Consider the following 14,337-nt stretch of genomic DNA (forward strand, 5'->3'; position numbering starts at 1 on the left):
GTTTAGATGTAAAGGGTTTGGTGCAATAGGTCTCAAACAAAAAATTGTTAGATTTATTTTGCTGATCCTAAAATGGCGATAAGGACAATAACAATCCTGTATGGGCAGATGTGGCCAAGTTGTTCTTTTCCCCCAAAAGAGAGAAGAGTTACAGGCAGAGGAGGCTGGTGGGATGCTACAGGTCTGGCCATCCTTGCAGTGAATTGATTTCTCCTTCCCATCATTCTAATTGCAGAGCTTGTCTCCTGTCTTGGTCCGCGGAATTAGGTTCTCCCAGTGCGCGGAGAGGTTGAGCACCACAAACTTGGGCACTGCTCTTGCTAAACTGGGAGCTGACACGGAGACATCAGGCTGTCTGATGGGATGGATATTTGAGTGATGGACTATTTCAAAGTACATTGTGCTAACCAGACTTGCAGCAGCTGAAAGGGACCTGACGGCATGTAGTCTGGATCAATGGTGTTCAGCTGCCCAGATCAATGACTTCTTGGTGAAATCTTTGATTAATGGATGCTCATGAGAAAGGATGACTTGACTTCAGCAGTGTGTTTGGGGACTGGTGAGAGCCAGAGAGAAGGGGCTAAAAGGGGTTAGAGTCCTGAAACCAGAATAGAGGCAGTAAATAGTATGAGATAATGCTAATAGCCTGGGGGCAAAAGGGCTTGCCCTGTCCCACTTGCAGCATGCATAGCGCTTCTCAGCATGAACGTGATTTGGGAAGCACCAAATTCACATGCTCAGCATATGAAAGAGGCAAAGGACTGTTTTTGCATGAGGTGTTAAAAAATAGCTAATGCTTCTGTCATACCCAACTGTGATTTAGAGCAAAGCTGTTCACTGCTAATTCCTTACCACCAGTGGTTCGGGCTGCCACCACCTTCTGCTGGAGAGCAGCCTGTGTGGCAGCCGGTGCTGCTGGGTGCTTGCACACTGCTTGGAGGGTGTTTGCCACCCCAGCTGGCTTCCTCCTACACCTCTACCAGGCTCCCAGCAGCAGCTGTGGCTTCCTGCAGCTCAAAAGAAATAATATAATCTAAATGAAATTAGAGGTCTGGATGGAGACCAGACACTGCAGATGTGCAGTGAAGGTGCTACCATCTGTACTCAGGAGCCTGCAGTGTTGTCTGATAGCTCACACATTGCCACAAAACCCTGTGACAAAATTTCAGATTTTATTCCCTTTCCAAAAAAATTTCCAGGTTTTGGAGCTATGGGGGGGGGGGGGGAGGGGGAAAGGGGGGGTGATGGGGGGAGGCAGCATATATCAAAAGTGTGAGCTGGGTGTGAGCTGGGCTATGGAATGGTGAGCTGTTTCCATGGAGGTTAGTGTATGTGTCTAGGGAATATGTAGAGCTGTGTGGCATGGCTTCGTTTGGGTGTGGGTTCCTGGAGGCGGGAAGGCAGGAAAGTGTTAGCCCTCACGGATGTGGTTGAGACCCTGCCATGGCTACGTGGCTGCAGTTTTTCCTGTTTGGGTCCCTATTTAGTTCAAAGTTGCATCCACTCCATCTCCAGTGGTATGTTTGTGCTGCCTAATATTAATATATAAATATTAATGATATCTATATAAAGCAAAGAGCTGAGGTAAACAGCACACTACCACTTTATTCCATTTATTTTGCAGCTTTGGCTTTCCCCCAGGTATTTCATCCCACCTGTCTTTTGCTGGTCAATGTAACACAGCAGCAGAGCAGAACGTTTCCTTCCTTCTCTGGTCCCATGCCCTGGTTACTGGATGGCTGATACGCTCTTGAACTAGTGAATTATTTGAGGTTTTCCGGCATAAGAAACCCAGCCTTTAACTACATCTCTTATTTTCTAATGTAACCACTTCATTTCAATATTTATTCTTTTTAGGATTTATTGCTATTTCCTTGCTTTTGATTAATTTTTGATTGTGTGAATATGGTGCTACTCAATATAGAACCTTTGTGTGCATGCCTTATATATGCTTGGGCAGTTAGAACTGGGAAACTGCCAGCTGCTCTGTAAAATGTCCTGAGATGTCCATAGATCAGCCTGACATCTAGATTAACTTCAACTCATTCCACTCCATGATATTGTGACCCTGTCAGTAAGAGCTGTGGCTGCTCCGTCCGGTGTTTTTCAGTCTCATGATCAGAGCTCCTGCTCCTTCAGGACATCTGAAACCACTGAGCATTAGCGGAGAAGCTGTCATGCTGCACTTGCTTCATGAATCAACATGAAAACTGCTGTTGGGTGTGCGTGTAGGGGCAAATTCGGGACACTAAGAGCCTTTAGGAGGTTTGTTAGGAAGCCGCCGGCAGGAGCGGTCGGTGTCAGGTGTGGGAGGGAGCTGACAGGTTGGCTGGCCTGGGGACACTGCTTTCTGCGGGTGTCCCTGGCTCCGCTGCCATGTGCCGCCTGGGCTGTGCGGAACCTCTTGTACGAGGTGAGTGCTCCACGTACTGCAGTTGCTATCTCTGGCTGTGGCACTCCGGGTGCCCATCAGAGAGGTGTCACTGTAGAGAGGAAGGTTCCTGCTGCCTTGCTGCAGGTCCTCACCCTCTGCTCCCCACGCTCAGCCCTGCAATGCTCGAGCACCGGAGCAGAGCTGTATGCTGGGCTCCCGTCCCTGCAGAGATCACAGTCCTCGTCTGCAAAGTGGATGGAGGTGGATGTGCCAACTGCAATAGGACAGCGGGCTGGAGACTCAGCCCCGTGGATGCAGATGTGATGGGTTATGTGTGCTGAGGCGAGGTGAGGGCATGGGGTTCTGTGCCCCCAGTGGCTACTGCGCAGTCCCACAGCCTTCTCCTCCCAGCAGTGGTTTAACATGGCACTGCGAGTTCTTGGAAAGTAACTCGTGATGGCTCGTACCCAAGTAACGCGCCTAAGCCAGGCTCAGCAAAGCTCCCTGCCCGACTGGATATCGCTCCCGGCTGTGGGCGTCCGGGGCCGGCTCCCAGCGCTGAGGGAACAGCCATTACACGCCGGTGTTCCCCGGTTTAGCCCAGGCAGCAGGGACAGCGTGTCCCTCGGTGTCCCCGTCACCCGGCAGAGCTAAGGGGAGACCCAGAGCACCGCCGAGGCGCAGCGGCTGCTGCGCGGCTGCCCGGCGCCGACGAGATGCCGGGGCTCGACCCTCTCATGGCGCTTCGCCTCCCGACGCAGTTTGTCCCGGCCGCCGCGCCGTAGGCGCGTTGCCGTGGAGACGAGTGTTGCGGCCCAGCGCGGCGGCTGCGGGCTCTTGGTGATGTCGTTCCGCGACCTCCGCGGTGAGGATCCTGGCCGAGGGCCGCGGGTCTGGGGCGGGGGGATGGCACGGGGCACGGCACGGAGCACGGCATGGGGCACGGCAGGTCCCGGTCCCGGTCCCGGTCTCGGCTCTCCGCGGCCTATTTGCTGCTTCAGCCGCCGAGCGGGTTCCGGTGATGTGTTAAGTTTTTCCCGGTAGTTTCATTTATGGATGCAGGAGGAGGCGCGGGCGCCGGTGCCTCAGAGGCTGCAGGGGGTTGTAGCCTTCCTTTAAACTGACTGAAGGGATAACCGCGGGGGACGGGGGCACCACAGCCCCTGCGTGGTGGTGACCCCACAGCCTCCAGTCAGTTAACCTCATGGGGTGTTTTGTAGAGAGAAGTTTTGCTGACATCGATTCTGCCCAGTGAATCTCTTGTCAAAATGTCACCCTTTTACTCAGGCATATTTTCTAGTGAATCACAGACTAGTTTGGGTTGGAAGGGACCTTAAACTCATCCAGCTCCACCCCTCTGCATTAGGCAGGGACACCTTCCACTAGAGCAGCTTGCTCCAAGCCCTGTCTAACCTGGCCTTGAACACTGCCAGGGATGGGGCAGCCACAGCTTCTCTGGGCACCCTGTGCCAGCGCCTCAGCATCCTCACAGGGAAGAGCATCTGCCTAAGAGCTCATCTCAGTCTCTCCTCTCTCAGGCTAAAGCTGTTCCCCCTTGTCCTGTCCCTACAGGTACTTGTAAAATGTCCTCCAAATTTCCTGTAGCCCCTTGAGCTATTGGAAGACTCCTTTAATCCATTCAGGATTTTTTTTTTCTCCAACAGGGCATATCTAATGGTAAATGAACCGCCTGCTGTGGCAACCAGCGTTCTTGGTAATATCCGTGTCAGATATGTAAGAAGGAATTCCTGCTCTTGCTTGTTTTTCAGATTTTACTGAGATGATGAGAGCACTGGGGTATCCCCGACTCATATCTATGGAGAATTTCCATACCCCAAACTTCATGCTTGTTTCTGAAGTGCTCTTCTGGCTAGTGAAAAGGTTGGTGATCAGGCTAGGACATGTTGGGGCTGCTGCCAGGGTGTGGTATGTATGCAGGGGGCTGGTGTGCTGGTGTGAAACTGTTTTAAGAAGTTTAAAGGGAAGCATAATGATACTGAGTCATTCTGTGAGATCTACTTTTATAAATATCAGATAGAAAATGTGGTAGTTAGTTTAGTTCACGGGTTTTTAATTTAGTTAATTCTATGATTCTGTTATTATTATACAACAACAAATAAGTGGCTTAGTAGCTGAAGGAGAACATACAATGTCTGAGTCCTGGCAGAGCTTCAAAGAATCATAGAATGGTTAGGGTTGGAAAGGATCATATGATCATGTAGTTCCAACCCCCAAATTGCATCTTTGAAGGTGTGCACACTTGCTCAAAAGCAGCTGTGTGTCTTTCACATATTCTACAAACTCTGTTACTATTCTGCCTGTATTTGACCCACATTTGCCCCAAAAGGGGCAAGTGAGGACTTGTCAAGATGCAGTTAGTTCTTACCTTGTTGCTACAATTATCATTGGTTCAACCTGGTATTGTCTGTTGTCATGCCATGTATAAAAAACCCTCAAATGATACAGTACTAATCTACAAGTACCCAGTTTTAGTTTTACACCCACTTAACCCATTGTCAGACTTCAGTTAAATATTTATGAAACTTGAGGTGCTAATCAAATTATACATAATATTCTTTCTCCTATGTAAGTGAAAAAATAAAGTTTTTCATTTGCTCATACAATTGAAGCCATTTGCCTGCTTGCTATTTTTATCCTATTAGTATCCAGTGAGCTTAATTACTGTCCTGTTAGATGTTTGAATACTGTTGCAATCGTAATAAAATAAGGAAATACTTACAACCATTCAAAATTGCTTGGATTAAGTTACCTAAATATTCTTTAAAATACTGCTGTTACACTGAGGTTGTAAATTACTGTTTTTTTTCAATGCCTGTAAAAACATACATCAATCCCCCTTAGTTTATAACAGTAAAGTAGCAGAGCAATTGAAAGAAAACAAATATTGTTTTTAAAATATGCTTCTTTAATGAACCTGAACACTTTTAAAAGCTGAAACTTCTGTTATAGATAACTGGGAATGCTGAGCCTAATAAAAAAATACTTCCCTTTCAGACTAAATATCAACTGAACACTGGCATCCTTTTCTGTTATGGGTCAGTTACCCTTGACACAGGCAGACACATTTTCCGGCTTCTACAAGCCTTTTAATTACACTTTGAAGCAGAGAGGCTACTTTGCATGTACCTTGCTCAAATTTCAAATGTGGGAGCAAAGATCCTTTTTTGCCTGCCTGAATGCTAAAAATCCTGAAGCTTTTGTTGAGACTGGGAATTTACTGTTATTCTTACCTGGTTCCTGGAGACTGGTGACTTCCAGAAATTTCTGCACTTCACTAGTGTTTTCTTAAAGGATTTCACTATCTTTCAATTTGCTTTTTTGTTAATTTTTTTTTTTTTTTTTTACTTTTGAAAGTAGTATCTTTAAAATGACATCTGAGTGTGAATTTGTCTTGTGTATTTTGACTGAGTGGAAAAGTGGTGTAAACTTTTAAACGCCAAGGTGGCTGGTTTTGTTATTATCAATAATAGCAATCTAGTACAGGTAACTTTAATGTACCGCTGGAAGGACTGGGAGCATTAACTTAGTCATATGCCTATTCCAAGTATTGCATGTTCCAAATCATGAGGCCATTTGTGATTAAGTTTAGTTTGATATATGTGAGCAGCTTGTGATTTCAGTAGTAAATTACTTCTGAAAATAAGGCTTTCACAGACTTGAGCCAGCTAAATTTTGCTCCTTTGCAAAACCAACTGAAAAGATGTATTGAGGACCCCACCATGAAAGTTCCTTCTGGAGGGGTGTCTCAGGTTTTATAGCTTTTGTGCTTTGTACACAAATGCATTCCAGGATCTGGGTCACCCAGGCTGCAGCAGGAGCTAAAGATCTATTTCACAGTCTCATATGTGCTCATCTTGTTTGATTTTTGCCTCACAAATGAACCAGTCTCTTGAATATTGCACATGTATTTCTTGTCAGAATGTACACATGCTTCTTGCCACAGGTATGAACCTCAGACTGATATTCCTCCTGATGTGGAGACAGAGCAGGACCGGATTTTCTTCATTAAGGCAGTGGCTCAGTTCATGGTAAGTCTGCCTATGGAGCTGCACTTAAGCACATTGAAACACTGGTTCCATATTAGCTTTAACTCCCTCTCAACAATTTCCTTGCAATGAGTGGCTGAGTATGTATTGTATTCTCGTATTTGGGTTCAAACTTGAACAGGGGAGATTTAGGTTGGATATAAGGAAGAGCTTCTTTACTGTGGGGGTGGTGAGACACTGGCACAGATTGCTCGAAGAGGTTGTGAATGCTCCATCGCTGGCAGTGTTCAAGGCCAGGTTGGACAGGACTTGGAGCAACCTGCTCTAGTGGAAGGTGTCCCTGCCTGTGGCAGGGGATTGGGACTGGATGAGCTTTAAGGTCCTTTCAGCCCAAACCAGTCTGGGATTCTAGGATATGAAATTTTTTTAAACCATTTAAATGGGTTCAGAGGAGATCCCATCATATTAATAGCATCATATTACTAACTTTGGATTCCTGATTCTTTTGTATGTTTGAACAGTTGTAATTTCCAAAGTTTTTGTTATGATATAGAAGCATGTATTGGTATTCTGTTGTATGCACCTTGTTACTTACTAGATCAAGCCATATTTTTCTCAGATCCAAGCTTTTATCATCCTATGAATAAGCATATTTGAATTGGGCTAGAAACATTTTTAGTCTCGTGGAATAAGATATTTGCCTTCATGTTTTTCTTGTTACTTTGGTGCAGCATGAGCCTTTGCTGTTATGACACACTTGTGTAGTGCTCTTAATCAGGTGGAAAGTGTTTAATGGGGCTGCGTGTGGGTGTGGAAACATTGGAAATCTTATGCTACTGCTAAAGGTTAATTTTTTATACTTTTTTAGATTTTTAAAAATCTATTAAAATGACATTATAACCAAGCCACCTTTTCCCTTCTGATTTGTGATTATATTCATAAACTGTCTTAATTCTTGATTTTGCTATGTTCAGAATGTGGTACCCATCTGTGCATACTGGAATGCACTTTTGAGCCCTGGAGCATCATAAGACATAGTGAAAGATCAATTTGGTTTGAAGGGATTTACACCACTCCGAATCAAGCATGTTTTAAAAGGACGAGTATTGAAACAGAAATAATGTTATGCATGCATTTTCCTTTTAATAGCTGATTTTATGTAAGAAATCCCAAGGGTTTTGAGGAATTCATAGAATCATAGAATAGTTAGGGTTGGAAAGGACCTTAAGATCATCTAGTTCCAGCCCCTCTGCCATGGGCAGGGACACCTCACACTAAACCATCTCACCCAAGGCTTCATCCAGCCTGGCCTTGAACACTGCCAGGGATGGAGCATTCACAACCTCCCTGGGCAAAATGTGATTCATATCATGCATAATATGGTTCAGAAAAGGAAACAAATGGAAATTTCTTTAATTATCTCAGTTAGTTTTGCAAGATAATATGAGCATTATTGTAGATTTTCAACATTTTCAGAATGGGAGAAACTTGTAGATTCATTGTGGCATCCGCAGTTACCATCTCCAGTAGCTAATAGCTTTATGCATCCATAGCCAGATGTGAAATATTGGAGACAGATTTGTCTCAGAAGAGAATATCAGGAAGGGAAGGAGGGAAGGAAGGCAGGATTAAGGAAGTATGGAAGGCAGGATTAAGGAAGGAGGAAGAAAGGAGGTAGGGAGGGAAGGAAGGAAGAAGGAGGGAGGGAAGGAAGGAAGGAGCGGAAGAGGGAGGGAAGAAATGAGGGAAAGGAGAAGGGAAGGAAGGAGGGAGGGAGTGAAGCAGGGAAGGAAGGAAGGAGGAAGAAAGGGAGGGAGGAAGAGAAGGAGGGAAGGAAGGCAGGATTAAGGAAGGATGGAAGGCAGGATTAAGGAAGGATGAAAGAAGGAAGGAAGGAAGTAGGAAGGAAGGAGGATGGAAAGAAGGAAGGAACGAAGGAAGGAGGAGGGAAAGAAGGAGAGAAGGAAGGAGGGAGGGAGATAGGGAGGGAAGGAAGAAAGGAGGAAGGAATGAAGAAAGGAAGGAAGGAATGAAGAAAGGAAGGAAGGAATGAAGAAGGAATGAAGGAAAGAGGGAGGGTGGAAGGGAAGGAAGGAATGAAGGAGGAAGGAAGGAGAAAAGGAAGAAGGGAGGGTGGGAGGGAAGGAGGGAAGATGGGAAGGAAGGAGGAGGAAGGAAGGAAGAAAGGAGGTAGGAAGGAAGGAGGAAGGAAGGAAGTAGGAAGAGAGGAAGGAGAGAAGGAAGGGTGAAAGGAAAGAAGGAAGGAAGGAAGGGTGGAAGGAAAAAAGGAAGGAGGAAGGGTAGAAAGGAAGGAAGAAAGGAAGAAGGAAGGAGGGAAGAAGAAAGGAAGGAGAGAAGGAAGAAGGGAGGGAGGGAAGGAGGAAAGGGGGGAAGGAAGGAAGGAAGGAGTTGTACCATAACTCTTGTATTGCCCCAGCTCAGAGAGTGCAACATCAGTAACCTCTTCTGGAAGTTTCGACTTTTCAGACATCTTCCTGCCAGCAGGAAGCACATATAGAGTCAGTTTCCTCTGCCAGATTGAGATTTTAGGATGAGAGGGTCGAGAGGTAAACATTTATTGGAAGTGGAAATCTGATTGTAAAGTCGCTAAGTTTAACATGATTCCTACAAAGAAACATGGACCAAGACCTGTGTATCGTTTCCTTTGTTGCTTGAAAAGTTAGAGCTAAATCCATATTTTGAGATGTGATCCTTTCCGTCTTTAGTTTCACAGGGAATTTTCCTGCAGTCAGTTATTCAGTGAAGCTCAGTGCAGAGTGGGCAGAACTTGTACTAAACACTATAATGTCTGATTCTTTTATCCCACATTAAAGGTCTTGCAGTGTCACAAGCCTGGGGTATGTGTGAGTTATGGTAACACTATAATACCAGAGTTGTGTAATACCACCAGTGAATCCTGGATAGATTCTTTCTACCACACAGTATTCCCAAGGGATAAACATTTTAGCAGACAAAAGATGCTGAAAATAAGATGCTAAGTCATTTGGGTGCTTAGTTTTTGTATTCTTAACTGGTGATTCACATTTTATAGAATCCCAGACTGGTTTGGGTTGGAAGGGACCTCAAAGCTCATCCGGTTCCAACCCCCTGCCACGGGCAGGACACCTTCCACTAGAGCAGCTTGCTCCAAGCCCTGTCCTACCTGGCCTTGAACACTGCCAGGGTTGGGGCAGCCACAGCTTCTCTGGGCAACCTGTGCCAGTAAAGTGCTATCAGGAAGACTACCTCAAAGTTTTACCTGAAGTTTGGTGTTGTCTCCTTTTGGCTATTTCTTTATAATATAATCTTGTCAGGAATTTCAAGAAGAACATTTGTGTCATTTTTGTGTCAGATATATCATTTCTATTATGCTCTTTTTTCTCCTTTAGTATTTCAAAGTATAAAAAAATAATACAGTTTTTACCATTTTTTTTTCCTTACTGGTCTGTCTGTACCTTTGAGAAATGGAAGACAAGGTAATAAAATCACTAACGTGGTAGCAGGGAAAAATGGAAGAGAAAAATAAAATATTCTGAAGGTACTGCTGGAAGAGAAGACCGTTAAACTGGGATAACTGATCTTCTTCTTGTAGCTCATTAAGGGTGAAATTTACCTCTCTGCAGCAGCGTCACAAGACCTGGGCAGTGCTTACATTCCACTTAATTTGAATATAAGTGGTGCACAAGGGTTTTGCTGATCTTTATGCAGGGAAGAATTAATGGATAAATTGAGTTTTTTCATTCTGGCAATTATCCACAAATGTTCTGACATGCAGAAAGTACACTCATTTCACAAAAATTTCTTCCAGAAACATCAGTAATCTAATAAGGCAAACTTGTGTTTCCAAACAGGAATATTTAGTTTTGTAAAGCAGAGTATGGTGCCCCCTCAAAAAAAAGCTTTTGAGTGAAGTGTGAAGAGGTCAATGAGGATTTTGTTCTTTGTGACGTAATTAATTCATTCTTTCTTCCCAAAGGCTACCAAAGCTCACATAAAGCTAAACACTAAGAAGCTTTACCAGGCAGATGGCTATGCAGTGAAGGAACTGCTAAAGATCACCTCTGTGCTTTATGATGCTATGAATACCAAGGGAGTGGAACACATGGATTTGAGTGAGGAAGACAGCAGCAAGTTCAAGTTTGATCTTGGCTCAAAAGTAAGTAAAACTTGTAGTCTTTTTTGGGCAGGGGTTTTGTGTTAACCTATGAAAAGCAAGTTAATTTTCTATTTGAGTCTTAAGTAGAGAATGTTCTTGCACGGGAGTGGGTATGGTTGTAATTCATACTTCCTGTAGTTGAGGTTATATACTACGATTTGGTTTACTCTCTGTAAATTCTCAACCAGAAGCATAATACAAGGCAAGAGTGGTACAAAATTGGTTATCTTTGGCTTTGACTGCTGAAAAAATGGAAATATTGGAATAGGCCAGAATAAAAACCATTTTCTAGCTACTAACCTTGTTGTCATAGAAGGAGTTTGCAAAATAATGACTTAAAGTTGGTTTTCAGCCGATTTGCATTGAAGGAAAGGGAAATCCTTCTGTTCCCCTAACAGATGTTAAAGCTGTTCAAGTTCTTAAAATGAGTTCCATATCTAGATATTGAAAGAAAACTCAACACTAAGTAAGAGGAATTCCTGTTGCTGCTTTTCGTTAGTTTTAGCACCTCTTTTATATGCTCATATTTTTAGTCTTTGATTCCTCTACAGTTATACTGTGTCCTGCCTGCTTGTTAGACAACAGTACTGCATTTCTTGAGAGAATGCCAGAACCACAGGCAAGTTTTACTCTGTGGCAGTTTGGTGCATCTCTGAAGAAAGCACCTGAAGAAACAATGAAAAAACACTTTTAGGTTGTCAATACTCATTACCTATGCAATGTGTTAGTCACATACCTTTTGGTATATATACTTTTTACTTTAATGTGGAAAAGGTGATGTTTTCCTCTGCCCTGGGCAGCACGCAAACCAACAACTGGCCAAGTCACTGTTTTAAAGAGGTTTTTTTTTTGTGTGTTGTTGGCCTAAAGTGGCTGGGGTTTCACCCAGAAATTTATGTCTAAATGGTACTTCATCTATCATAGAATCACAGAGTGGTTTGGGTTCAGAGGTCCTTGTCAAAAACCCCTCTCCAGTTTCTTGTAGCCCCTTTAGGCACTGGAAGCTGCTCTAAGGTCTCACCTTAAGGAGCCTTCTCTTCTCCAGGCTGAAGAAGCCCAGCTCTCTCAGCCTGGCTCCACAGCAGAGCTGCTCCAGCTCTTGCAGCATCTCTGTGGCCTCCTATGGACTCTCCAACAACTCCATGGCCGACTTATGTTGGGGGCCTCAACAGAAGTTGTGCTCACTCTGATTCCAGTGGACAACTTCTTCAATACTACAGTAGAATTTTGGCCACTGGGCTGACCTCCTATGCAATTTTAACATCAAAATGGGAAAAATTTTACTTTATGTGTTTCCAGATTACTGACTTGAAGGCAGCTAGACAGCTTGCTTCCGAAATCACCTCCAAAGGAGCAAGTATGTATGACCTACTTGGCAAAGAAGTTGAACTAAGGGTAAGTGCACTCTCGAGAGTGTATAAGAACTTGTGTTCACTGGGTGCTGCAAAGGGAAAAGGTGAAAAAGTATCACTAGTTCTTACCATCTGCATCTAAAATGAACATCTGTGAGTTTGAAGGAGTGCGTCTGAAAGTTTGCATAGATAGGTAGTAAAAGATAAATGATTAATACTGTCAAGTTTTCCAAGTGTAAGGCTTATTATTTCTGTTACAGGAATTGAAGGTGTCACAGTCCTGCAGGGGATGTGTTCTTCAACTTAGTTGTAAAATCACAAGTTGTTGCATGAGGTCATGGATGTGTCCTGCAACACTGCCCATAAGTGTTCCAATTATTTTCTTAAATGCATTTATCTGCTATGCTGGAAGTTCTTTATTTTCTGAAAACAGACATTTAGAGAAGGGAAACACTGAATGTTCTAGTACTGGTTTTGGAAATCTTCAGCTCTGCAATATCTGAGCAGGGGGAAGTGCACCCTGTAAGAGCTGGAGACTGTGTGCCTTGAGGATTAATGCTGCCCGCTCCTAGTTTAATGGAGCACGGGTGTTTTGAAGGGTAGGTCGTACAGAGGGGAGATTGTCTGTGGGACACTGCCTTTTCTGCTAGATATGTAAGTCAGCATGGCGTGCAGCAGTGTGAAAGACATTAATATTTCAGAAGAGAGATGTGGTAAGCCAGTTTAATTCAACATACACAATTGTCACAAAACCATTAATCAGTTACTTCTCATCTTGCATTCTTTGCTTAATTTCTTGGCTTTGATAGAGTTCTCACATTAATGCTACCTAATATGTCAATGTTTGCTTTGGGGCATTAAACCCTTTTTTCTGTGTATCACATCCCTGAGAATTCTACACTAAAGAGTCACATGTAGGTCAGTAGAAGGCAACATTTTTCAAAAGCACTCAAGCATTGGTTTTAGATTGAGTATTGTTTCATCTCTCTAAATCAAGGCTTTTAGGAGTCCAACTGACTTGAGAACTGAGCCCTAGAAAAGGGACTTGAACAAGTGCAGTATGCTGAAACATGAAATGAAAAATCAAGAGATGGTTAGTTCTTCAGTGCAGCCACTTCTCATTGGGTCCATTAAGAAACCTTCAATAGAAGACTATTTAAAGGTGCCGTTTCTAAAAGGATGGTTATCTCTTACATACAGTAGCGAGCGCATGTTCTTGTGGTGTAATGACCGAGTGCACAAGATGGGGCTAACTAATCCTATAGAGGGACATGGCTTATATTTCGCAGAAACATTTGACAGATTGAACTTGCTGACTTTAAGAATCCCATCTTGGGAAATATGACCTTTGCTTCTTTCTCATTAGCTCAGAATTTATATCCTAAAAGCATAAGATGACACTATAACAGCACAGTCAGAGAGCAGCAGCAGAATTTCATGTTCTGTTCCTTATGATTTGTGACTAGTTCTAGTCTTCTTCAGTGATTTGTTAAGCCTGAAGAATCCATTTTTGAGTTGTGTGTTAAATGGCAAGCTTGGTATGGTAGATCAGTGTGTGACAAGTTTGAGAATTGAGCCTGTAGCAAAGCAAATAGGTTTCAGGTTAAAAGCCACAAGATAGCTTCAGTGCAATTTGTCAAGTTTTCTTTTTTTAATTATAAGGACCCAACTCTGTGTTTCACTTGAAGTGTGAAATTTGCTCATCAAATGAGAGCCTTAGAGCCAAATGCTGCTGGTTTCTTCCATTGCTGTTAAGTCTGAGTGCCCATGGAACTCAGTGGAGCTGCAGTTCTTGTCAGGTAGCCAGTGTCGAGTGCAGTAAGGAATTCCTCTCTTTATTTCCACAGGACAAGAGAAAATAGCCTCAAGTGGCACCAGGGGAGGTTTAGATTGATTATTAGGAAACAGTTCTTCACTGAAGGGGTTGTCAAGCACTGGAAGAGGCTGCTCAGGACAGTGGTGAAGTCACTGTTCTTGGAAGATTTAAAAGACGTGGATTTGGCATGTAGGGACATGGAGAGTGATGGACTTGGCAGTCTGGGTTTATGATTGATCACAATGATCCTATAGGTCCTTTCCAGCCTAAACAATTCTGTGATTCTGTGATTTCACACATCTTCCCTGGATCCTTCAGAGAGCTGGTGAGGTACTCAGATCATGGGGCTTGCATCCTCTACCTGTCCTTCCCAACTGATTCTAGGTGGGCAGAGGTAGGAGTGCAGTTATTTCTGGCTTCATATGGGAAATTAGGGCTTTGTCTGTGGGTATCAAAATAGTTGCCATTAATCTAAGGTTACTTTTATTACTTTTTAATGTGAAGATTATTGATTTCCACTGTGTATGTTCTTTTGATATTGCATGGCTAAGTAGTACACATGATGAATTGCACTGGTGGAAGGATTGTGCTATTAAAGGGTGGCAGGAGAGCAGTATGGTTTATTTTTGCAT

At 43.6% G+C, this 14,337-nt stretch overlaps 1 protein-coding gene across 2 annotated transcripts in view; it reads left to right on the forward strand.

The window, feature by feature from the left end:
* The first annotated feature begins 2,627 nt into the window (after positions 1-2,627).
* The window catches only part of CLUAP1 (clusterin associated protein 1), a 63,923-nt gene continuing 52,213 nt past the window's right edge, over positions 2,628-14,337 (forward strand). The window contains exons 1-5 of one of the 2 annotated variants that reach the window (XM_061474157.1): positions 2,628-3,239; positions 4,144-4,255; positions 6,339-6,423; positions 10,358-10,537; positions 11,837-11,932. In XM_061474157.1, coding sequence (XP_061330141.1) covers positions 3,218-3,239; positions 4,144-4,255; positions 6,339-6,423; positions 10,358-10,537; positions 11,837-11,932 — 495 coding nt within the window. In that variant the 5' untranslated portion in view covers positions 2,628-3,217. The remainder of the gene's footprint in view (positions 3,240-4,143; positions 4,256-6,338; positions 6,424-10,357; positions 10,538-11,836; positions 11,933-14,337) is intronic. The other variant, XM_061474158.1, reaches the window with a different exon arrangement.

This window comes from Pezoporus flaviventris, unplaced genomic scaffold, assembly GCF_033815535.1.
Source record: "Pezoporus flaviventris isolate CSIRO_AGI_PZ_B2104156 unplaced genomic scaffold, CSIRO_AGI_Pfla_v1 ptg000078l, whole genome shotgun sequence".
NCBI lineage: Eukaryota > Metazoa > Chordata > Aves > Psittaciformes > Psittacidae > Pezoporus > Pezoporus flaviventris.